Genomic DNA, 27,322 nt, shown 5'->3' with positions numbered 1-27,322 from the left:
ATAATCTGTAGATGCTTCCCTCTGTAATTCTTTCTTATTTATTGGAAGAAATAAAAACTAGGGCATAATGTTTCAAGTTTTAAAAACTATGGCTGATTCTTTTTGATAAACACTAAAACCCTGTTAAACTTTCTCCCATTTTAATATATATTCTGTAACTGCGGGGAGGTGTTTTTGGAGATAAACATGTTCCTGGTTGAAAACTTGCTGTGTCTTTGTTACTTTCCTATCAAGCTTTTTTTTTTTTTTTTAAGATTTTATTTATTTATTTTGACAGAGAGAGCACTGTGAGAGAGGGAACACAAGCAGGGGGAGTGGGAGAGGAAGAAGCAGGCTCCCAGCAGAGCAGGTAGCCCAATGTGGGGCTCGATCCCAGGACCCCCCCTACCAAGCCTGTTTCGTCAGGCTTCTATCAATTTGATTTATTTATCTGAACTGCAGTTTTATCCCTCTATTTCCAAAATATACGAATTCTACCTTAGGGTTTGTTCATTCTCCCAAAAGAAGATGAGGATGTGGGCTGTTATTTTTTGAGTGGGACAAAAAGAGAAGAAAAGCTGGCAGCAGGACTGCAGTAAGAATGAAGGACAAGGCAGAGGAAGATGTGGAATAATATACTTTCCTTCATTTCTAAACTCCAACCATCTTGCCAACAATGTGTCTCAAGTGGCAATACTTAGAAATTTGTGATTATTTTATTTAAAAGTAGCATTTCTTAAAATTAATACTCAAGATGTTCTCCCTAATGACAAAATCCTTCAATATTCTCTAAAAACCAAACGATGGTGTATATTTATGCTGAAATGATAAAACATGATATACATTTGTGGTACTATTTATTGTGAAGCAGGGATGAGAACAGATTTCCTGAGAAACTGAAACCCAACTTATATCACATTTGAGTGATCAAAATTTATACTGTAAGGGCAGAGAGAGAACCTCAGGGTGAGAAATTATTATGACAATTATCCCCAGGCTAGTGATTTCCTTGGAGGCCCTGGCAGAAGCAAATGCAAATGCTCTGGCAACCCACTTCCACTACCAGGGAGCTATTACTATGGGATCCATATGGAAAAACCCTCAATGAAGAGAAGCTCTCAACAGAAAAGTATGACCAAACAAGAGAGTGATCTACCATGAGAATCAATGGTCCAGAAAGAGCCCCCAAACTTAAACTAAAAGGCAGCTTACAGAATTAGGAAAAGATATTTGCAAATGATGTATCTGATAAAGGGTTAGTGTCCAAAATCTACAAATAACTTATAAAACTCAACACCCAAAAAATAATCCATCCAGTTAAGAAATGGGTTGAAGACATGAATAGACATTTTTCCAAAGAAGACATCCAGGTGGCCAACAGACACATGAAAAGATGCTCAATATCACTCATCATCAGGGAAATGCAAATCAAAACCACAATGAGATACCACCCCCCACCTGTCAAATGTCTAAAATTAACACAGGAAACAGCAGAAGTTGGGGAAGATGCAAAGAAAGGGGAACCCTCTTAACACTGTTGGTGAGAATGCAAACTGGTGCAGTCACTCTGGAAAACAGTATGGAATTTCGTCAAGAAGGTTAAAAATAGAACTACCCTACAATCCAGCAAATTGCGCTACTAGGTATTTACCCAAAGGACACAAAAATACAAATTCAAAGGTGGTACATGCAGCCTGATGTTTAAAGCAGGGTTATCAACAATAGCCAAACCATGGAAAGAGCCCAAGTGTCCACTGACTTACGAATGGATGAAGAAGCTGTACGTACAACGTTTAGTGTATACATATATATATGTACACACACAGTGGGATATTACTCAGCCATCAAAAAGAATGAAATCTTGCCTTCTGCAATGATGTGGATGGAGCTAGAGTGGATATGCTAAGCAAAATAAGTCAGTCAGAGAAAGACAAATACCATATTTCACTTATATGCGGGAATTTTGGAAACCAAACAGATGAACATATGAGAGAGAGAGAAGAGGGTAGCAAAAAAAAAGAGAGAAAGAGGGTAGCAAACCATAACAGACTCTTAACTACACAGAACAAACAGGGTTGATGGAGGGAGGAAGGTGGGGGATGGGCTAAGTGGGCGGTGGGCATTAAGGAGGGCACTTGTGATGAGCACTAGGTGTTGTATGTAAGTGACGAATCACTAAATTCTATTCCTGAAACCAATATTACACTATGTGTTAAACTAACAGAATTTAAATAAAAATCTGGAAAGAAAAAAAAGGGAAAAGTACCATAACAACTTCTAGATATGAAATATAGTCAGTGAAATGAAAAAGTCAAATAGATTAAACAGCAGATTAGATATAGTCAAAGACAGTTAGTGACCTGGAAGATAAATCTAAGATCATTACCCAGAACACACAGAGATAAAGCCACAGCAAACATGAAAGGGGTTAAAATATCTCACATAAATCTAAAAAGGAGTTCCAGAAGGAGACAACAGAAAGAATGGAGGAGAGGCAAAATTCAAAGAGATGCTTGCTGAAAATTTTCCAAAACTTAAAGAAAAGAAATAACAGAATCCAGAAGATAATAGCATACTTTGAGCATCTAACTAGACTATCAGAACTTGGATGAATAGCTACATTTTTAGATAAAGTTTGGGGGACTTTACCAACCACAGATTGTTGCTGAAAGAACTACTAATGATGTTTTTTGATAAGATGGAAATTAATACAAAAGGAAAGAACCGATGAATAAATCCAAATAAAGTTCTAACTCTAAAACAAAGGAGAAAGACCAGGGCAGTGGGTGGGGTGGCATAAATTGCTTAGAAAAAAGTAAAACTAAAACATTACAAAGTAACAAGAAACTGGAAACATGAAGACCAGAGATGCATTCTAAGGTCTTAAAGTATTTAGGAAGAATACTCTCAAATGTTGCTAAACCAAATATACATGTTAGGGGCACCTGGCTGGCTTAGTCAGTAGAGCATGTGACTCTTGCTGTTGGGTGTGGAGTCTACTTAAAAAAAAAATACACACACACACACGTTAAATATTCTGGGATCACTATTAGAGAAAGCTAAATAGAATGCAGTTTCTAAGTTAAAAGACCAAACAAAAGGAGAAATAATAAAGATCTGATTAAACTTAGATGGCAGGAAAGGAAGAAAAAAGGAAAGAAAAGAAAATAAATTATGGCAAGAATAATTCCAAATATATCAGTAATCACAACTGCAATTTAATTAAATGTATTTGTTTAGATATAAGAGATCTGCACATTAGATTTTTAAAATTTAGCTACATGCTGTTCATAAGAAACACATTTAAAACAATTCACTCACACATTCTTTTAATATATTGACAGTCTACTTATGTAATCAACGAACAGGCAAAAATCCCTGCCCTTGTGGGGCTTACATTATAGAGGTAGGAGAGATGGTGTGTGTGTGTGTGTGTGTGTGTGTGTGTGTGCAAGAACAAGGCTCTAAACAAGTGGTCAAACAAACTATGGACCACTGGACAGAAACAGCCCACTGCCTGTTCTGTGAAAAAAGTGTTACTGGAGTACAGCCAAGCTCACTTGTTTACTTATTGTCTGTGGCTGTTTTTGTGTTACAACAGCAGAATTGGATAGCTGTGACAGAAACTGCATGGCTTGCAAAATCATACGTAGTTTATTTACTATTTGGCCCTTTATCAGATCATGTGGAGACTTGATCATATTAGGAAGTTTGAGTAAAAGGGGGCCCCATCATAGCACAGAAAGGTCAGGAGTAAAAGGACTAAAGTAAAATAAATATTCTATGCTTTGGGTACCACTCTAAGAGGCACAAAGCAGCCAATTGCTGGGGATATTCAAAGTCTGTGGTACACTAAAGGCAACATCAAAACCTGAACCCAGCTCCGTTCCTAACTAAACTGGCCCAGCCCTTTAAAAGCCCACAGAAAAGAGAGATGTTCCCATTTCTGGGTGTAAATACTACTTATCCCAGTCTCTTCTGTTTTTTTTTTTTTTTTACACACAATATTTGGCATTCAACAAGAAATTATGAGACATACAGAAAGGCAAGAGAAAAATTCAACTTATCACCAAGAGATAAGGCAATCAACAGAACCATACTAAAACATGACCCAGATGCTAGAACTACCTGACAGGGAATTTAAAACTAACTGTGATTAATATGTTAAAGGATCTAGTTAAAAAGTGGACAACAGGCAGGAACAAAGAGATAATTTGAGAAATGGAAATCATAAAAAAAGTCAAATGCTAGAAATTAAATATGGCACCAGGGATAACGAATTCCTTCAACAGACTTACTAGCACACTGGATACAGAAGAATCAGTGAACTTGAAAGACAGATATTACCCAAACACGAAGAAAAAAGTGAAAAAAAGAACAAAGCATCCAAGAGATGCAGGAAATATCAAACAGTCTAATATACATGTAATCAGTGAAAAACAAGTCAGAAGAAATATTTGAAGAGATAATGGGCAAATATCCTCCAAAATTAAGGAAAGACAATAAATCACAGATCAAAGAAGCCTGAGGACCTCTAAGTAGTATTAAAACAAAACAAACCAGACACATCATAGTCAAACTACTGAAAACCAAAGACAGAGAAAATCTTGAAGGCTGCTAGATAAGTTTTTTGTTTTTTTTTTTTAAAGATCTGTTTATTTATTTTAGAAAGAGAGAGAGTGCGTGCCCAACAGTGGGGCGGGGAGGGACAGAGGGAGAGAGAATCCTTAAGCAGACTCCCTGCTGAGCACAGAGCCTGACAGGGAGCTTGATCCCAGGACCCTGAGATCATGATCTGTGCCGAAATCAAAAGCCAGCCGCCCAAACAACTGAGCGACCAGGTGCCCCCACTAGAGAAGTTTTGAAAGTGACATGCCAGGTGACTCTAACATTGAAATAAAGCAAGTGTAGTAATACTCATTTCAGAAAAAAAAATTGATTTCAGGGCAAAATATGTTATGAGATAAAGAGGCTTCTTTACTTAATGATAAAAGGGTGAGGGGGAAGCTAGCATTCAACTTTAACGGTTTCAAAAAACACAGAAGAACATTCAAATTTATTTTCGGACCAATGCATCTCAGAACATACATTCCAGGACAGGGGCTGAACACTCTCCTAGTCACAAAGAGCTCCACTAGTAATCCCCAATATGATATTTTTAATGTTTCTATCAAAATAGGAAAGTAAACCACAGAGGTGAAAGCTACACAGAAGACCAGTATTAGTAGGAGACATCCTTTAACAACAACAGGCAGAAATGTGATTCAAAAAAGATTTAGGAGAAATGAAGGAGCCAGAGCTGCTGAAGGTTGTGGGGATATTTTGAAGTTAAAGAGTAAATTCTTCAGAATGTTTCTGAAATAGGAAAAATATTACATCCCTGGGAATTCACAAGGAGAGGAGTTTTTACAACGGCTAAAGACATGGCTTGCCTCTGGGAAAAATGGCTAGACATATCCTATGATTAGACTGAAGCCCTGAAGTAAAATACTGTGAATCCAATGCCTCAGAATTTATGAGAGATTTCTTTCCAGTGAAAACAAAATCTTAGAGAAGAGTTATAATGACTATATTACTTAGAAATGACAAATACAGTTTATAGACTATTCAGGATCTCTTAAGTATGCTTGTTAATTATAAACAAAATAAAAAGTGTTCTGAAGATAGTAGCAAAGAGACATGACCCTCTATTTCATAGCAATTCTTTCTTCTAAGTGCCTGGATTTCTATGTGTCTAGTTCACTTTCACTTGTGGCTTGGGATTTTTAGATAGAAATCTGAGAAAGATGAACAACAAAGAAAAGAGGGCGGGGCCAAGGTGAATCACTATGAAAATTCAGCTAAAGCCAATGAACTCTTCTTCTCTAGTTGTGGTCTGTCTACCAATTTTAACCTTTACTGTATAAACCATTATACAATACATATCCATTAAGAACCATTATTAGACTCGTAATGAAGAAAAGTAATCATAGTCTTTTTATAAAGACAGCTTTGCTCTGAATCAGGCTCCACCTAATGAAGTTAGCTTTCACAGTCCTTCATTCTTACATAGGAACCAAGAGCCATGTATCACCATACATTTCAGGAACATCTGACATGTAAAAGATCTAGAAAAAGAGAAAGACTAAACCCAGATTAAGCAGAGATAATTCAGGAGACACACAAAAACTTAGATCCTAGTTAGCATCATTAAGAGATCTGAGATAATCATACACCCATAAAACAATCTGCTGTGAGAAAGGAATTAGAGAATTAGTTCTTAGAAATTAAAAACATCATTGCTGAAATGAAATTTCATACATGGGTTGGGATAAAAATTAAGGAAGTATACTCAATTACAGAATAGGAAAGATGAGTACTTGAGGATATAACGATGAGAAATAGAAGGCTAGTCTAGGATGTCAAATAGCTGAATAAGAGAAGTTCTAGAAAAGAGACAATGGAGAAACTGGGAATCAGGAGGGGATTTCCAGAACTGAAGGGAGACACTAGCCTTTAAACTGAAGGAGTTCACTGAATGTGGAACAAGGATAATTTAAAGAAAAACCTAAACCTAGATACATAATTGTGTCTGTATATAGAAGATACATATATACATGTGTATAGATACATATATGTTATAACAGGTATTAGAAAAAAATATATATCTCTATCTATCTATCTATCTATCTATCTATCTATCTATCTATCTATATGTATGCATACAAGTGTGTATACCTTGATAAAAATAACATCCGGTCATATATGAGTAGTTAAACTATAATAAGGCATCGGTAAAGCTGTGCTTTAGTTTTATTTGTGATATTTGCATTGTAACAGTATTTCATTCAGCCAAAAACACATTAATTAAATTTTTACAGTACTGGAATCTAAGATTTTCTGGATTGGATGTGGAGCCCAATGCAGGGCTTAAACTTACAACCCTGAGATGAAGACCTGGGCTGAAGAGTCAGATGCTTAACCAACTGAGCAACCCCGGCATCCCCAAGATAATTTTAATAGTAAAGGAGCTTAAGTTAATTTCTATACTACCTGTTCAAAGGGCATTAAATAAATTAATACCGTGAGTAAAGTGTGAAGGAAGGAAACAAAGTTGAACTATTTCAAGAGCTTATATATTATTACTTTGTATTTATAAATCAGTATCCCACTAACGGAGAAGCTTTTTTTTGTTAGATGAATTCATTGCATTTCACACTTGAAAAAATTCAGCATTTTAGATTTTTCATTATTAAGTACATCTCTCAACTAAACCTCAAACTCCTTGAGAGTAAACACTGAATTCAGTTTTGTAACACGGGTGTCTAGTATTAAAACTTGACAATTGTAGGCACTTGATAAATATTTGTTAAACATAAAATAATGACAACAATTTGACTTCTAATGAATGATAGAGTAAAATACTAATTTTTTGTCCAAGAAATAGAAATATTGATAAAACAGAAAAGTGAAATTTATTTTAGTCTCCTTGAACGTTTAGTTTCAGTATTTATCACTTAGCACAACTGAATGCATTTTGAAATATGGCAAGACTTCTTGGTTGCTCACAATGCAGAAAGATGGCTTTTTTTTAATATGCTACTTTTACCAAGGAAATAAAATAGCTGATGTATTTAACATCTCAATCACACAGTGACTTTGTTTTCTAAACCTACCTATCTACTTTACCCTTGAAATACACAAGAAGGGAGAGGGAGGATGAATAACGGAGAAAAAAAATTCAGTACCTTTTAAACTCTCTTTCAGTCAAAATTACATTTTAATAGATAAAGGTAATTTAAGCATGCAACTCCCTCTTGTGGTTGTTAAAATAACTATTAGTTAATTCAAATACTAGGGTCCTTAAACCACTCCTCTAGGCATTTCTTTTTAAGCAGCAGTTTTAGAAACCTTAGTCTTTACCCAGCTTTTGTCAACTTCCAGTGAATGATGGAAACAACTTCTTACTCAACTTTATTTGTAATTAGAAAAACACACTTCAAGTTTCAGATGGTGTTAGTTTTACTAATTTTAGGTATTTTATAGTGTAAATAACATCTAATTTTTCCAAAAATTTAAAAAAAAAAGGGAGGATGCAGTGTGCATATTAAAACAATACCTTTGCCACTGGAAAATGTAACAGGTATTTATGGATACAAAGATCTTGGGCTTATTAAAGAGAGAGAGAAATTTTCCATCAGAAACATAATAGATACTTATTTCAAATGTCTTTTATACTTTTGTCTGTCATGACAATTTTATATGCCTAAGTGAGGTACATGCCTAAGTCACTGTACCTAATGAGGTACAATGTCAGCGTCTAAAATAAATCAAGACTTTTCTAGATTGTAACTGCTGACAGCAGGGGTATTTGTTGTATATGCCAATGTGTAATTATTGTCACCTATTTAGTAATGGACTCACAAAGGATTCAGAGATGGTAATTACTCATTAAAATAAACATCCTGATGTTCTCTTCTATTTTGCCATCTTTCAGCAGAGTTTGAAATCAGGTCTTTCAATAGTGCTGCAACTGGGTCTGTAATCTGGGCAATAGAAATAATAAAACTATGAGGAATGATGCTTAACTCCTGTAATTATTTTTAAGAAACTTAAATGACTTATACATTCATATTAATAATAGATGAGTATGAGGAGTCTGCTAGATAAACACTTTGTTGGCCTTTATTTGTATATAAGTAAGATTCTTTTTTTTTTTTTTAAAGATTTTTTTTTTTAATTTATTTCGACAGAGATAGAGACAGCCAGCGAGAGAGGGAACACAAGCAGGGGGAGTGGGAGAGGAAGAAGCAGGCTCATAGGGGAGGAGCCTGATGTGGGGCTCGATCCTATAACGCTGGGATCACGCCCTGAGCCGAAGGCAGACGCTTAACTGCTGTGCCACCCAGGCGCCCCTGTATATAAGTAAGATTCTAAATGCAATCTTACAGCATTAAAATACAGGTACTGTCTAAAATTTTTGTTTTAGAGAAAAAGAAAACCAGGCCCTAGAGATACCAAAAGAGCCTCCAAGAAATTGAACTGGATGAACCATAAAGGAACTGGGGACGTTTATAACTTAGGCTTATCCTTTCAAAGGGGACTATGGTAGTTATTTTCAAGTTTTTGAAGGGCTGCCATAGGAAAGAGAAATGAGGCCAATTCAATATGGTTGCAAAGAATATCACTATAATTTAAGAGAAGTGCAAGATTTCTGATCTTTTGAAATCTTGGAAAGTTGAGAAGGGCTAGTTTCTAAATAAGACATAAAACCCAGAAACCAGAAAGAAAAAAAGGTTGATAAGTTTGACTATATGAAAGTAAAAAAAAATTATAAAAACAAAAAATTTATTGATCAAGTTAAAAGTAATAATGTATTAGAAAAAAACAGACTAGGTACCCCATAAAAACAGGCAAGTTCACAAAATACAAACAGCTTAAAAATTAATACATGAAAAGATGCTCAACCTCACTCATATTAAAGATGCAAATTTTTAAAAACCAAAACAATACATTTTTGCCTACCAGACTGACAAAGATGTATTTTTTTCCAATCACCTACATAGTGATGGGTAGGGGAGGGAAGAAGGAAAAGAACATTCTTACAAACGTCACCAAAAGTGTTCCTTATTTTACAAATATGAGAGTTTAAACTGGAAGTTAGAGTCTCAAAACTGGCAACATGTTCTGTGGTAGTCATCAGAGTGTCCTTCACCAAATATTTCTGGCTCTCTGGCTTCTAGGTATGTATGGTAGAATTATGCCTCCCCATTCTCTAGCAATCAGATGTGGTTAGGTGTGGCTCTGTAACTTGCTTTACTACAGAGTAACAACATGTCAGGGTAGAAGCTTAAGGAATCTGTACTGATTTGCTGTATTTCTTTTGTCTTGCCTGAACAAACATGGAGGCATGGAAAGGAGCTTCCCTCAACCTGGGTCCTTAAGTGAGGTTGATAGAGAACAGAGCCCACCAGCTAATCTATAGTGGCAAGTGAGCGACAGATAAACTTTGGTTGTTAAAGACAGTTTGTTACTGAAACATAACCAAGCCTAAATGATATATCTATCAAAATTAAAAATACACATATCCTTTGACACAGCAGTTCCACTCCTGGTAATCTCTTCTGCCAACATACTTGGACATGGGCATAAATAAGTATGTACAGGATTTTTATTGCAGCAGTTTGTAAAAACAAGACCTTAAGGTCTATCTATAAAGAAAGGACTGGTTATGGATTATGGTACAAAATACTATGTAGCCATTTTTTAAGAAAAGAGATCTGTACTTGCCGACATGAAATACTCTCAAAGAGAAAGAGACCAAAAAAATGATAAAGACAACTTTTCACTACACACCCTTTTGTTCTGATTGCATTTTTTTTAAATCAAGTATATTAGAAAAATATTTTAGTGCAATTCCTATCAGAATCCCAGCTGATTTCTCTGTAGAAATTGACAAGTTGATTCTAAAATTTATATGAACACGACGACAAATAGCCAAAATAATCTTGAAAAAGAACAATGTAGAATTTACATGTCTCAATTTCAAAACTTACTGCAAAGTAACAATAATCAAGAGAGTGTAGTACTGGCATAAAGGTAGACATATACATCAATGAAAAATAATTAAGAGTCCAGAAATAAACTCATGGGTTTATGGTCAACTGGTTTTCTATGAGGATGCCAAGACCATTCAATGAGGAAAGAAAAGTCTTTTCAACAGATGGTGCTGGGATAGCTGGATAAGCTGCGTGTGAAAGAATGAAGTTAGGCCCTTACCTCATTCTATTATGCAGAAATTAATTCAAAAAACATCAAAGACCAAAATAAGAGCGCTAAAACTATAAAACTCTTAGGAGAAAACACAGGAGTAATTCTCATGACCTCTGATTTGGCAACTGATTCTTAGATATGACACCAAAAACATGAGCAATGAAAGGAGAAACAGCAAAATAAATAAGTTGGACTGCAGCTAAATTAAAAATTTTTCTGCCTCATAATGCACTATCAAGAAAACAGAGGGGCGCCTGGGTGGCACAGCGGTTGAGCGTCTGCCTTCAGCTCAGGGCGTGATCCCAGCGTTATGGGATCGAGCCCCACATCAGGCTCTTCTGCTGTGAGCCTGCTTCTTCCTCTCCCACTCCCCCTGCTTGTGTTCTCTCTCTCGCTGGCTGTCTCTATCTCTCTGTCGAATAAATAAATAAAATCTTAAAAAAAAAAAAAAGAAAACAGAAAGACAGGGGTGCCTGGCTGGCTCAGTCGGTAGAGCATGCAACTCTTGATTACGGGGGTCCTAAGTTCAAGCCCCATGTTGGGCGTAGAGCTCACTTAAAAAAAGAGAAAAAAATTCACAAAATGGGAAAAAATAGTTACAAATCATACTAAGAGGCTTACATTTAGAATATACAGAGATCCATACAACTCAATAACAAAAAGACAAATTACCCAATTTAAAAGGGGCACAGGATACAAATAGACATTTCTCCAAAGAAAATACACCAATGGCCAATAAACAAGTGTGCTAATCCTCAATGTCATTAGCCACCAGAGAAATGCAAATCAAAACTACAATGAGATAGTACTTTATAGTGAGTAGGATGGCAAGATTCAAAGTCAAACAATGGCAAACACTGTTGATGATGTAGAGAAATCAAAATCCTCATACAGAGCTGGTGGAACTGGCCAAACGGTGCAATCTCTTTGGAAAACAGTCTGCCAGTTCCTCAATGGTTAAACACAGAATTACCATGTGAATCAGGAATTCCATTCCCAGTATATGTTCAAGAGAAATAAAAACAAATGTCCACAAAAAAGTGTACATGAATGTTTACAATAGCATTATTCGTAACAGCCAAAGATGGAAACAACCACATGTCCATCAACTGATGAATGAACAACAACGTAGTATATGTAATAGCACATTATTTGGCTATAAAAAGGAATGAAGTACCAACACATGCTACAACACGGATGAACTTCTGAAACATTACGCTAGCTAAAAAAAAGCCAGTCACAGAAGACTATGTATTACGTAATTCCATTTATATGAGGTGTCTAGAAGATGTAAATCTAGAGACAGAAAAGTAGATGAGTGGTTGCTTAGGGCTGAGGCTGGGGGTAATGGGATAGGCAGGTGAGGAGTTTCTTTCTGAGGTGATAAAAATGTTTACTATTGGTGGTGTTTATGGTGGCACGTAAGTAACTATACCAAAAATCACTGATTTGTACTCTGTAAATAAGTGAATTTGACAGGATTAACTTTATTTTAATAAAGCTATTAAAATAATGACTGAAGTTTCTAACCGACTGAGCCACCGAGGTGCCCCATGACTGAACTTTTTAAAAAAGAATGAAACAGATTTGTATATGCTGAAATGCAATGATCTTAAGATGTTAAGCAGAAACGGTGTAGTCTTTCTCCACAATGTTCGTTATATATACCACAGGGTATGTATAGATAATAAAATCCTGCGTGTGTGTATTTACGTATACCCATATACGGATAGTGTATCCCCACTACAGAGGGTTGTCTGCATGTGATTATGAAGACAAGGAGGATAAAGTGGCTAATGGAGGTTACCTCTGAGAGTTAAGTGGTGGGGGGGCTGGTGGGAAGATACAGGCAGGGGTTGAAAGGAGACAAACTTTATTTCATCTTTTTTGGGGGGGTTGAAATGTATCATATGTGTATGTTGCATAATACTTTTCAAAGAGACCAGTTTAAAGAGGAAATAACTTGCTAGGTGACAGTGTGTGGAGTATACTGCCTTAGGAGGCAGCTCGTTTCTCTTCAGGTACGCAAGCATGTACAGAATGGATTTACACTTACTAGGGACCTTGTAGGACTGTGTTGGCTCAGCAAATGGACTGGATAACCTTGGTAGAATTTGAGATGACTTTTAAAGTCTCTTCCAACCCGGAGATTTATTTCAAATTAAAAAAGGTGGTTAGGGGCGCCTGGGTGGCACAGCGGTTAAGCGTCTGCCTTCAGCTCAGGGCGTGATCCCGGCGTTATGGGTTCAAGCCCCACATCAGGCTCCTCTGCTATGAGCCTGCTTCTTCCTCTCCCACTCCCCCTGCTTGTGTTCCCTCTCTCGCTAGCTGTCTCTATCTCTGTCAAATAAATAAATAAAATATTAAAAAAAAAAAAAAGGTGGTTAGTCTTGAGATTGGGAAGAACCTATGAAAATTCTGCAGGTTTGATGTCAATTAAGCTTAATTTTCATTAATGATTTAACATAATCTCAAGGTCAACAAAGTAGGTCAACATTCTAAAAAATGGCATTTCTAATCAGATGTACAAAATAAAGGCAAAATGCACATTTAAAAATTTGAACTGAAGTTATATCTCCTCTTGAAAAGAATATTTAGCGCACTCATTTTTTGTCAAGATTAAGCATTTTTATTAAATCTTGTTGAAGAGATAGGTGTAGTGATTTGGAGGAAAGCATTGGTTAAAAAAAAAATGATGAGGAATGAGAAATACAGAGACCAAGACGCTAATTTTCATGTTGTAGTTTTCTTATTTGTTTTTCTATTTTAGGTTCAAAGTTAAGGCTACTGCTTAATAATATGATAGAACCAAAAATATAACTGGAAAAAAGTACTGAGGCATCATTAAAAATGTTTATGACCTTTATATATGTAACTCTTAGCACTGCACAGATGGATTTCTGGAAATAATAAAGAAGAAATCATTTTTGGCTTCAGTGGTAGTTTGGTAAGAGCCTTTGGCATAGAAAGCAGGCCCTTTCCTTCCCCTGCCATGAAAACTGGTTTGAATCAGTGAAGCATTTGCTCTCCATATCCATAGAAGTTGCCAATGTTACTAAAAGCATACTTCTATGAACAGGTGAGGACACCAGAAAGTCTCAGAATACAGTGAATGATCAGGTATTTACTGGTACTTTCAGAAGGTAGGTACAGTCAGGTACTATGACTCAAGGGGGGGAATGCAGCTATTTGGCTACACAATAACCTTACTACTGCTGAGCAATTTTCACTTCAATATTTGTTCTCCTCAGCAGGTAAAATAAGAGTCTTCTTCTTATCCACAGACAATGAAATGGAATTTCTCTCTAACCTGAATTTGTCTTTTCCATCGGGCACGCATTTGTGTCTCTGCTTCCTATGGTAGTTTAAGGACTCAAGTGTAATTTATTTCCTTTTGCAGTGATGGTGTGAGGCTTGGTGGCGAAATGAGCAGGATTGTAGTAGAACTTTGTTAATTTACCCCTTTTTCTTCTGCTCATTCTAAGAGGGCATATCCAACAATGTATCTTTTATAAACATAAATTCTCATTTGTGAAATGTTTTATTGTAGATTTTAAATGTCAGATGAAATACAAACGAAAAATACTGCATTTTGTTTACCAAATTTATTTATGTACGTTCTCTCCTCAGTTTGAGAAAACTATTTTCCTATGACTCTAGGACCTGGCTCAGCTTCTTTTCCTACTTGGAAACTGTATGTTCCAGCAGCTTAAGAAAGATCAATTTCACTGCAGGAGGCAGAGAGATTTCTTTTCTCTTTATCACCCACCCCACACAAACCAGAGCTGAGAAGAGATGCGTGCTTAAAGATCGGTATTCTGTGGGTCGCTGCATGAAGTACGGTAGTGAGTGCTGTATAAAGCGTACAGCATCACACATGTAAGGTAACATCATCAAAGACGCATTTTCAGAAAAGAATTAATGGAACCAAGTCAAAGAAACACTAGATCAAGACTTTGTCACTGATATGCATAAATCTGGGCAACAGCAGTCCCATACTAAACAGAAAAAAACAAGATGAAAGGCTTCAGAGCAGGACCTCCCCCAATACAGCGCACGCAGAGAGCTAATACAAGGACGCACGGCCACACGGATGTTATGAAATTCCACATGTATGTAGATATGTTTAAAGAAAGTGAGTGTGGGTGTTTAAACCGTCTGAAGGCTGTTAGTGAAGAGAAGTAATGTGAGTGGCAGATTCTGAGGAACCTTGCCGCTTGCTATTTGGGTAGGCTTTGAGCTCTCAAACCAGAGCCTTCACTCATCAGCAAATTTTTTTTTTTTTTAACCTTTAGGTGCCTTTAGAAGGTGCTCCCTATACCACTCCAGGGCATTACTTTATTTTTCAAGTTGTTTATCTAACTGTATCTGTATGTTGTGACTTCCTTCCCTATAGCTGCCTGTTTTTGTTTAACTTTTTATTGAGTGATCTTTTAGCTTCACACTTCTTAAACTGGGGCACATGTGGCTCCCACAATGATGTACTAGGGGTTATGTGAAGCTACAAGACAAACTTGAAGCATCTTTCCAGAGGTTTATTTTGAAAATGTGGAAAATGTTATAGTGCTGTGGTTAAGAGTGTGGGCTCTGTTGGCAACTTCCTAGGTTAGAATCTTTGACTCTGCTATTTGTCCTTTGGCAAGGTACTTAACTTACCCAGTCTGTTCCTAAGTTATTGATTGACTGATTGATTGGGGGGGGGAGCGTGAGCGCACGCAGGGGGAGTGTCAGAGGGAGAAGAGAATCCTAAGTGGGCTCCACACTGAGCGTGGGCCTCGATGTCATGACCCCGAGATCACGACCTGAGCTGAAATCAAGAGTTGGATGCTTAACTGACTGAGCCATCCAGGTGACCCCTGTTCCTAAGTATTTTAATCTGAAAACAGGAATAATACTAGTGTCTACTTTATAGTTGGTTGTGAGAAATAAATGGCATTCAGAAAATTGCCTAGCACATACTAAGTTTTCAGCAGGTGTTATTATGTGTCTTAATATTAGATTATTCATCTCCCCCCTCTCTAAGCAAATATAAGTAAGGATGGAGATAGGACATGCTGGGTGGAGATTAAGACAGGAAAACCAGAGATAATCGCATGGAAAAGGTGAAGGTGACATCTGAGTAAAGATCTGAAGGGAGTTAACTGTGGATTCTGGGAGAAGGAGTTTCAGACAGAGAAAACAGCAAGTACGAAGAGCCTAAGGCATGCCTTCCATGTTTAAGGAATGCCAACAGGGCTGGAACAGAGTGAGTGAAGTGGTAAGCAGATGGAAAAGAGATGAGGGACGGGCAGTGGGTCATGCAAGGCTTCACAGCTGTTACTCTGAATGAAAGAGCCATCATATGCAGAGGAGTGATACAATCCGACTTATGATTTTTAACAGTGTCTCTCTGGCTGCTGAGTTGAAAGAAGACCATGAGGAAGCAAGAACGAAAGTGGGTAGGCTACTGCAATAATCCACCTGAGAGATGATGGTAGCTTAGACCAGAATGGTGACCACAGGGCGGTAAGAAGAGAGAGAACTCTTGATACACCTTGAAGGTTAGAGTTGACAGACTTTATTGTCAAATTAGACGTGAAATATGAAAGAAGGAAGGAATCAAGGGTGTTTCTGAAGTATCTAGCCTAAGCACTAAAAGAATTAAGTTGCCATTAACTGAGACGGGAGGACTGATCATAGTAAGAGTAAGCTGGGGGAATGTCAGAAGGTATTTCAGATACAGAAAATTTGAGATGCCTAGTAAACATTCAAATGGAGATGTTAAATAACTAAATAAACTGGCTTGAAATTTGGGGAATAAGTCCAGGTTAAAGTTACAAATTTGGGAATCATTAGCATATAATATTTATTTATTTTTACTATTTTTAAAAGATTTTATTTATTTATTGAGAAAGCAAGCGTGCGTGCCTAAGAGTGGGGGGGAGGCAGAGGGAGAGGGAGAGACTCTCTAGGCAGACTGAGCTGAGCATGAAGCCTGATGTGGGGTCTGATCCCACGACCCTGTGATCATGACCTGAGCAGAAATCAAAAGTGGGACGGTTAACTGAGCCATCCAGGCGCTCCAGCGTTAGCACATAATATTTAGAGTCATGAGGCTGAATGAGATCAACTAGGGAATGGTACAGACAGAAAAGAACAAAGGCCTAAGGATTAAACTTTGAGGTTTTGATCTCATTTCTTTGGGAAGTGGAAGGATAAAGAGGTAAGAGATGAGGGAGGGAGAACCAGCTAAGAATAAAAAGAGAGGTGGAGATTCTAGAGTAGTATCATAGAAGTCAAATGAACAAAATGTTTCACAGTGAAGAGGGTGCTTGACTGGTAAATGCTGCTGATACATACATTAGGGAAGATGAGGGCTGAAAGGAGACCATGGGTTTTGTAACAATGCTGTCATTCATGACCTTGACAAGAGCAGTTCTGGGTGACTATAGTGGGTAAAATCCTGAATGGAAAAGATTCAAAGGAGAATGAGAGAAACTGGAGATAGCAACTTTAGGCAACACTTTATATCCACACTCCAGTTAAATGTGAATATGTCTATTGCAATTGAAAATTCCCTTTATCAAATTATCTTCACAATATTTACTCTCCATTTAAGAAACAGCAACTTTCTAAATCTGCTATTTTGATGGAAGGAGAGAAGGAGAAGAGGACTGTGGGAGAAGAATAAGAATTAAGTATCAGTGAAATAAATATTGGTATATTAAAATTCATGTACCACCCGAAACTAAATAAAAATGGTTCCAGTTTTAGCACAATTTCTAGTGCAACTGTTATCACCCATGGACTTTCAAAACACACACGCACACCTAGACTTCACCATTCAGAGATTCTAACTGAGTAAGTTTGGGATGAGCCCTTGGGCATCCTTATTTGAAAGCTCCATAGGTGTTTATGAAATCTGAAAGCATCACAGCCCAGCTTGAGTTGAGAATCACAAGAATATAGTAGTTTAAAACATAAAATAAACCCAATCAGGCTCCTCTGAGAAACTCAGCAGTAAAATCACTATTTTTAGAAATTTTTAAAAGGACAAGTGGCACGAGTGGTCATATGGGGCTGCATGTTGCAAGGGGGTGATAACCTAGTATTTCCCATCTACAATACTTGGAACAATTCACTGTGGATACAAAGATGACTACATGATATGTTGTTGCTCTAAAGGACTCCCAGCTGATTCACAAACCTGCATCAATATTCAAGAAAACACTTAACCTCCATTTTCTTTTCTCAAGGAGTTTAATGGTTTCCTACCGAAGATCAAGTAACTTAAGGGACCAAATAAAATATATATGACAGAAATTATCTCTACTTGAATTAACGCAGGTATAATTTAGTATTAAACCAGTATCAACTAGTCTATTTCAGAAAAGGATAATCAAGGGAGATAGATCAACTAACGTTTTTATCCACAATTCAAATAAAAAGGCAGGCTGCATTACTTGACGTTTAAGGGAGGCTGAAAGAAACAAATATTAAAAACAGAATTCAAAATCTCTCTTAGAGGTTAAGGTACTTGTAAGAAGTTAGATTTTGATGTAAAATAAGACTAACAATATTATATTAGAAAAATGAAAATACTTGAAGAATAGAGAAATTGCCTGGTCAAAGAAGGCAGATTTACCGACTATATGAGGCCACTAATCTCTTACTAAGATGTGATTTTATGAATTTTTATTTGCAGAAATTTTAAAGGGCAAGTCAACATCACCACAGAGAAGAGAATTAACTGAAAAGAAAGTGCTAAAACATTAAGAAAGCAAGCAAACCAGGGTGGATTATGCTGCAGATGTAATAACCCTATCCTTCAAACTCTAAGTTATATGACAGTAAAAATGAAGTTCACAATTTGTATGAATACTCTCAGAGGTTTTAAAAGTAGTATGATTTGACACTTAAAAAGATGAAATAATAATGCTGATAGCCATTTCTACAGTGAAATCAAACATACACCAATAAGCCCGGCACGGAAAGTGACCCCACCTTCAGTACTATTACCTTGAGTGTAGGCAGCATCATCAGATCCCATACTCAACTTCCGTGCTTCACTTATTCTATCCACATGTGCTAAAGCAGGGTCCGTGAGGTGCTGAATATTCTCTGTTTCTACATAATGATCAGGATGGTTCAGAAGATTTGTAAGTTCAAAGGTAGGGGACACCACCCCTGGTGAAACTGCAGGGGGCTTATTAGGAGAAACTGTAATTTTGAAAGTGTATTTTGTATTGGGTTGCGTGACCACGACTCGAGGAGAAGTTGCAGAGTTATTGCCTATTGCTCGACTTTTGGGAGGGTGGTGATGAATAAAGGCAGGACCCATGCTCACTTGCCCAGACATATTCCTGGAGGCAGCAGCTGCTCCCGAGTTTGTGGATATGAAGAGGGTGGGCTGATTCCGCATGATCTGTTCATCTCCTGGGGCAGCATTCGCTGAAATATAGACCTTGGGCTGACTACGGGACATCATCTCATCGGTATTTGGGGGACTGGCAGCTATGTAAACAGTGGGCTGATTTCTATTTAAGGTCTGGCTGTTGACTGAAGAGGAACTGCTGGAGGTTCGAGGTCCAGAAGAACGCAATTTTGAAGAGCTGTTTCTTTGTGGGGGTTCAAGTTTGATTTCAATCTGGTTTTTTCGAGGTCCTGTTGAAATATTCTGAATGTTATACTGGCTATGGGCAGAAGACTGTGAGCTACCAGATGAGTGAATTGTTGGTGGCTGTGGAGTAGTAGGTGAACTGATGGGCATATAGACATGAGAGGTCTGGTGGCCTTGCTGGTTTGGCTGCTGGGCTGAGGTATGTGACATAGGATTAGGTGCAGGATAAGTAGTCCAGGGACCAGGTTGTGAAGGTTGATAGACTTGCTGAGGGTTCATAGGATTAAACTGAGATACCCAGCCAGAGTGCTGCTGCGTCTGTCGAGCTGTACCACTAGGAGTTGTAATGTAAGGCCTGATATAGATAGAATTTCCCTGTGGACTGTTAAGTACAGGTGGAGGTACACCATGTATGTGCAAAGATGTAGGAGTATTACGACCAGTCTGGATGTTTGGGGCTAAAGTTACCATAATGGGATTAAATCTGGGAGTTTGTTGAGAAAGGTTAGATGTTCCTTTGCTGCCTAACTGAAACCCAAGATGCGGTGCTGAATTTGAAGCACCAGATGTACTAGACATTCCAAACACATTAAAGCCTTGAGGAACTTGAGCTGGTGCTGTCTGTGGCTCCTGCTGAAAGAGTTCGTTACTGGACTGACCACCTTGAAGTTGTCCATCACTAATGCTGTGCGTTAGAGTCCTGCTTCCATTCATTCTATTTCCTTCTCTTCCATGGTGGTAAACATTCTGTGACTGCAAGTCCAAGTTGAGAGAAGTCATGTGATTTCGTAGGCCAGAAATTCCAGAGTCATCCGAGAAATTCAAGTCTCCTTCACCATAAAGATACCTTGTACTCTCTTGAGAGAGAACGGCACAGCAGGCATCCAGGTTATTATTATTCTATAAAACAAAATAAAAATAGCTTGATGTTAACAAGCAGAAGGTAATGCTTACACTCTCATCACTACTAAAATATTACGTAATTAACAACTGATTAGTTAATATGAGTCTAACAGACATATTTGAACCTTTTAATTTGAGAAGAACTATTTTTTTGTGCTAATGCTTGAATTACAAATCCTCACTACTAACATAATAGAAAAGCTCTCTAACTAACTAATAGTCGACAGCAAACCAAGTCACTGTTCTGTTTTAGGAGCTATTGTACAGTAAAATGGATTTATGCAAATACAGTAAAATTATAACCTAATTAAAAACATCATTTGAATGCTGAACGAAACATAACCATTCAAGTATTATATTCATTAGGCATATAATACTATATAATTGTTTTGCACATTCAAGTGCTATATGAATTGTTTTAAACTAATGACCTATTAAAAAATTACGTATGTAGGGAGCGCCTGCGTGGCTCAGTCAGTTAAGCATCGGACTCTTGATTTTGGCTCAGGTCATAATCTCAGGATCGTGAGATGGGGTCCTCAGCCGGGCTCCATGCTCAGCACAGCGTCTGCTTAGGATTTTCTTTCCCTCTCCTTCTGTCCCTTCCTCCTGCATGTGAATGCTCTCTCTAAATAAATAAACTCTTTAAAAAATTATATATGTAGTATTTAAAAAGTCCTAAAATAACACAACAGGGGCGCCTGGGTGGCACAGCGGTTGAGCGTCTGCCTTCGGCTCAGGGCGTGATCCCAGCGTTATGGGATCGAGCCCCACATCAGGCTCCTCTGCTGTGAGCCTGCTTCTTCCTCTCCCACTCCCCCTGCTTGTGTTCCCTCTCTCACTGGCTGTCTCTATCTCTGTCAGATAAAAATAAAATAAAATCTTTAAAAAAAAATAAATAAAATAAATAAATAAATAAAATAACACAACAAATCATCTCAATTCCTTATATGCTTCCTCTTAACTTGTGTAAGAAAATCTCCCACACATATGTATGAAATAAACTCAAAGTAGCGCTTAGAACAACTGAGCTTTATCTCTGCCCTTAGATAGCACCATACAAATCTACTCTACAGAAATTAAAACTAAAACAAAAATAAAAAAGCAACCAGATCATTTCTAAAGAATCTTCAAGAGATGGACAATCACTACTCATAAATCATCCATGAAAATATTTACTGAACACCTAAAATATGCACAGTGCTCTGAGACTGTGAAAGACTCAATGACATATAGAACCAAAATTTTCCCTAGAAGAGTTCTGCAACTCAATTAGAGAGACGAACCATGGATTAACAAAAAGCTAACATTACCAAAACATGACTATCTGCCAAATAATAAGTGGTTTTTAAGTTGAACAGAGTATTGTAGACTACTGTACAAAGAAATGTGTTAAGGGAGGCATCGTCTGGTGGGCTTTGTATACAGTAGTACATGCAGCACCTGGACAGGGAAAAAGGATTCCTGGTGAAGGGAATGGCATGAGTAAAGACAGACATTAGTGTGATAATAAGTAAAAGCATATTTTAATAAGGTCAACTGGAACAGACTTCGTTGGGACTTAAAAGGTTTGTATTGGAGATTTTGTGGAAAAAATATTAAGAAAAGCAGATTGGGATTAAATACAGGCATACCTTGTTTTATTGCACTTTGCAGATACTGTGTTTTTTACAAATTTAAAGTTTGTGGCAACCCTGCCTTGAGTGAATTTATTGGCACCATTCTTCCAACAGCAATTGCTCACTTCATGTCTCTGTGCCACATTTTGGTAACTGTGAGAATATTTCAAACCTTTTCATCACTATTATATTTGTTAGGGCAATCCATGATCCAGTGATTTTTTTTTTAAAGGTTTACTTGTTTATATTAGAGAGAGAGAGAGAGAGCACGCAGGAGTGTGCAAGTGGGGGGAGAGGCAGAGGGAGAGAGAGAATCTTAAGCAATCAGGCTCGATCCCACGACTCTGAGATCATGACCTTAGTTGAAACCCAAGAGTTGGACGTTTAACTGACTGAGCTATCTAGGTGTCCAATCCAGTGATCTTCTGATGTTACTACTCTTAATTGTTTTGTGGTGCTATGAACCGTACCCATGTAAGATGGCGAACTTCACTGATAAATGTTGTGTGTGTTCTGACCATTCCACTGACTGTTTCCTCATCTCTTCCCCCCCCCCCCCCCCCCCCCGGACTTCCCTATTCTCTGTGACACAACAATACTGACATTACCCTAATTAATAATAATAATAACCCTACAATGGTTTCTAAGTGTTCAAGTGAAAGGAAGAGCTGCACATATCTCAACTTTCAATCAAAAGCTAGAACTGATTAAACTTAGTGAGGCATGTCAAAATCCAAGACAGGCCAGAAGCTAGGTCTCTTGTGCCAAAGAGTCAAGTTATAAATGCAAAGGATTTTAAGTTCTTTTTTTTTTTATTAAAGATTTTATTTATTTATTTGACAGAGAGAGAGACAGCCAGCGAGAGAGGGAACACGAGCAGGGGGAGTGGGAGAGGAAGAAGCAGGCTCCCAGTGGAGGAGCCTGATGCGGGGCTCGATTCCAGAATGCTGGGATCACACCCTGAGCTGAGGGCAGATGCTTAATGACTGAGCCACCCCAGGTGCCCCAGGATTTTAAGTTCTTGAAGGAAATTAAAAGTGCTACTCCAGTGAACACATGAATGATAAGCAAGCAAAACTGTCTTATCACTCATATGAGGAAGTTTTTGTGGTCTGGATAGAAGATCAAACCAGTTTCGCCATTCCCTTGAGCAAAGCCTAATCCAGAGTGAGGCCCTAACCTCTCTTCAATACTGTGAAGGCTGAGGGAGATAAGGAAGCTGCAGAAGAGAAGACTAAAGCTAGTAGAGGTTGGTTTATGAGGTTTAAGGAGAGAAGCCTTCTCTACAACATCAAGTGCAAGGTGAAGCAGCAAGTGCTGATACAGAAACTGCAGCAAGTTCTCCAGAAGATTCAGCTAAGATAATTAATGAAGGTGGCTACACTAAACAACAAATTTTCAATGTAGATAAATCAGCCTTATACTGGAAGAAGATTCCGTCTAGGACTTTCATAGCTATAGAGAAGTCAATGCCTGGCTTCAAAGGACAGGCTCACTCTCTTGTTAGAGGCTAATGCAGCTGGTGACTTTAAGTTGAAGCCAATGCTCATTTATTATTCCAAAAATTGTATGGCCCTTAACAATTATGCTAAATCTACTGTTTTTGCTCTATAAAAGGAACAACAAAGGCTGGATGACAGCACATCTGTTTACAACATGATTCACTGAATATTTTAAGCCCATTGTTGAGAACTGCTCAGAAAAAAAGATTCCTTCAAAATATTACTGCTTACTGACAATGCACCTGGTCACCCAAGGAGCTCTGATGGAGATGTACAATGAGATTTATCTTGTTTTCAAGCCTGCTAACACAATATCCGTTCTACAGACCATGGATCAAGGGGTCATTTAGACCTTCAAGTCTTATTATTTAAGAAATATATTTTGTAAGGTTATAGCTGCCACAGACAGTGATTCCTCTGATAGATCCAGGTAAAGTAAACTGAAAACCTTGAGAACATTTGATTCATGGGAAGAGGTCAAAAAAACAACATTAACAGAAGTGAGGAAGAAGCTGATTCCAACACTCATGGATGACTATGAGGGGTTCAAGACTTCAGCGGAGGAAGTAACTGCAGATGTGGTGGAAAGAGCAAGAGAATTAGAAGTGAAGCTATGACTGAGTTGTGTAATCCCATGATAAAACTTTAACAAGGAGGAGTTACTTCTCATGAACGAACAAAAAAAAGTAATCTTGGGGCGCCTGGATGGCTCATTCGTTAAGCGTCTGCCTTTGGCTCAGGGCGTGATCCCAGCGTTCTGGGATCGAGCCCCACATCGGGCTCTTCTGCTGGGAGCCTGCTTCTTCCTCTCCCACTCCCCCTGCTTGTGTTCCCTCTCTCACTGGCTGTCTCTCAGTCAAATAAATAAATAAAACCTTAAAAAAAAAAAGCAGTCTTTCTGAGATGGAATCTACTGCTGAACATGCTGGGAAGACCGTTGAAATGACAATAAAGGATTTAGAATATTACATAAACTTAGTTGAGAAAGCAGTAGAGGATCTGACTGATTCCCATTTAGAAAGAAGATCTCCTGTGGGTAAAATGCCATCAAAAAGCATTGCATGCTATAGAGAAATCGTTTGTGAAAGAATCAACTGATGTAGCAAACTTCACTGTTGTCTTATTTTAAGAAAATGCCACAGCCACCCCAGCCTTCGGCAACCACCATTCTGATCAGTCAGCAGCCATTAACAACATGGAGGCAAGACCCTCCACCAGCAAAAAGACTGCTACTCACTGAAAGCTCAGATGAAGGTTAGCATCTTTAGCTCTCAAAAATCCCTTCAATCCTTTAAAAAATCTGATTATTTAATATGTTCTAGTCTCCCCATTATGCCAGTAACTCACATGCCCTTAGGTTACTTACCCTCTACAGACATCACTTTCTCATCAGCAAAACACTGATAAGTAATATACTTACAGGGACTTTATAAAGCCACAACAGGATAAAAGAAAATTGTACTTTTTATTAAATTTATTTAAAAAATTTAAAACATATTTAAAAATAAAGAGTGACTATAATAAACTCACCCATATTCATCATCCAGCTTTAACAATATATGGCAAATCTTTTTTCTTCTAATGGATGTGCCCCAGCTTCTCCCCCCACCAAGCTAGATCAAGTTTCTGACATTATTTCATTTTTATCTGTAAATACTTCAGTATGTATCTTTTAAAAAAAAGGGACCTATAAAAACATAACCACAATGACAATATCATACCTTAAAATATTCAATACCTAATATCTATAGTGTTGAAATCCCAATTGCGTCATAAATGTCCTTTCAGTCTGAATGAGGATCTAAGGGAGGTCCACATATTTAATTTGGCTGATATGCCTCTTAAATTTCTAATAATAATTAATCCTCCCCTCTTCTAAAAACTTTCTAGTCATTTGTTTGCTGAAAAACTTGATCACTTGTGCAGCAGAATTTCCCATCTAGACTGGATGGGTGCACTCTGTGGTGTCAATATCCACTACATTTCATTGTGAACAAGTAGTTGCAACTCTATGTGTATGCAGGTTCATGTATGAATTTTTGGCAAGCCTCTTTATAGGGTCTGTTTCTTACTGCATCATACAAGGAGACACAATAATGTCTGTCTGTCCTTTCGTGATCTTAAAGCTGACTGGCAGATTCTGATGTTACCAGCCGGATCCAGCTGATGATTTCTAGCAGTTAACTGATGATCTCTGTTTAGAATCTTTTATTTCATTAGGGGTTGTAAAATGTGATATCCCAATTATAAAGATTCCTTTTTTGTGTATTAGCTGCAGTTCTTCCTCAAAGAACTTGCTCTCTTCAACTATTTAGTACTCTTTGCACAGAAGAAACAGGATAAATAAATTCTCTCTCTACTGGTTTTTAGAAGAATGAATTGGTGTCCTTAGCAACCTCCAAAGGTTACTAAGATTTATTTTTAGTATCATCATAAACTCTAGTATCTTTAACATTTTGATGTGTATCAATTGATTGTGGTCATTATATGCTATCTTTAGGCTAGTGGGAATGATTTCAAGTTAGCTCATGTGTACATATGACATGAACCTAGTAGTCTTTGATAGCTTCTTTGTTTTCTGATAAGACAAGAAGTCAAAATCATCTTGTACACCTCCTTCCTTAGACCTGGAATCACCTATTTCTCAAAGACACCCCAGTTACTTTCAGTGAGACTCCCGTTAAGCGTAACAAAAGGCGTGGGATGAGTTTCTAAAAAGTTGAAAATCATTGCTTTTTTTGTATATATGCAAATCTGCATTCATTCTTTTCAAAGCTACAAAAGGTCTAACTCCTTATTTCCAGTTCCTCTTTCGTTTTTCCCCAAGCTTCTTGCACAGACACGGAGATTACAGATAGTATCAAAATATCTCCTATGATCATCCTTTTCTAACTCTGATTCACTCACTCCTTCAACCAATTTACTGAGCTTCCATCAGGTGAGTGGAAAGGAATACAACTGCTGCTAAGGATATCATGGGCTCATAGAAGACGTTAATGTGTTCACAAATAAATATAATACAGAATGAATATGGATAAGGACTTTGGGTGGAGATCATCTGAAAAGGTTTCAACTAAGGATGTGGTACTAAATACTAAGTCTTACAAATACTGAATGAACACCAACTAATGCATTGCTTTGAAAAGAAATAGCAAATTTTAAACTTATAGATTCAATCGTCATCTTAAGAGAATTGAAAAAATCAGTTAAAAAAAGGAAAATATCAGAGTGTCAACTATGCAATATTTTTACACTAAGATTTAATTATCAAATATAAATACAATTTAAAGATATGAGTTATACCTGCTGATATTATTGCCATCTTAGAGAATCCACAGCACAAGGAAATGATATGAGTAGTTTCAAACAGAGGAATGTGAGCAGTAAATAAAGTCAAGAAAAGAACAGAGGATAGATACTTCTGTTCTTAAGCAGCAAGATATTTAAGAGCAAATATACAAAGTGGCAGCATAGCATGATCCTTTGATGACTGATTTCTTATATTTTCTTCACCATGGTTTTTCTTTTCTTTTTTTAAAATTTTTTATTATTACCATGTTTTTTTCATCTAGAAAAGTTCTGGACCAGTTATTTTATAGGGAGGTTCTCCCCAGAGAAAGGACAGAAGCCTACCCAATTGAGAAAGGGATAGCAGCTCCCAAAAGAAAAGGCTGTCACCAAATAAGAGATGTTTAGAAGTACATTTAGACGTAGTTAAATTTACTTTTACTTTAAAAACATCTCCCCAAATTTGGGAAGATGTACACCCTAGCTGTATTCCCAGAGGAGCCTTCCCCATTCCTTTCTTTAACATTTCTTGTTATATCAGCTAAAACCCACATTACTTGGAGGCCCAGAATGATTATCAACTCAATTTAAAAGAATGTGGTTTCACAGGTAATTTGCAAGCAAAACAGATTTCATTTTAGTTATCACTAGATGCTGGGAAGTATGCCTTAGGGAGGTTT

The 27,322-nt window shown here is 37.4% G+C and overlaps 1 protein-coding gene across 7 annotated transcripts in view; it reads right to left on the bottom strand.

Moving 5' to 3' along the window:
• Positions 1-27,322, bottom strand: part of TAB2 (TGF-beta activated kinase 1 (MAP3K7) binding protein 2) — an 88,944-nt gene that overhangs the window by 16,063 nt on the left and 45,559 nt on the right. For 5 of the 7 annotated variants that reach the window (XR_004628172.1, XM_034669272.1, XM_034669271.1 and 2 more), the window contains one exon: positions 18,715-20,230. Coding sequence is in view for 6 of the 7 variants with exons in the window: in XM_034669272.1 (XP_034525163.1) it covers positions 18,715-20,230 (1,516 nt within the window). In the remaining variant the exon portion in view is untranslated. The remainder of the gene's footprint in view (positions 1-18,714; positions 20,231-27,322) is intronic. The other 2 variants (XM_034669275.1, XM_034669277.1) reach the window with 1 other exon arrangement.

The sequence above is a fragment of the Ailuropoda melanoleuca genome, chromosome 10 (genome assembly GCF_002007445.2).
Source record: "Ailuropoda melanoleuca isolate Jingjing chromosome 10, ASM200744v2, whole genome shotgun sequence".
In the NCBI taxonomy this organism is placed as follows: Eukaryota; Metazoa; Chordata; class Mammalia; order Carnivora; family Ursidae; genus Ailuropoda; species Ailuropoda melanoleuca.
The sequence above is the reverse complement of the archived record's forward strand: the minus strand, read 5'-3'. Positions and strand labels throughout refer to the sequence as shown.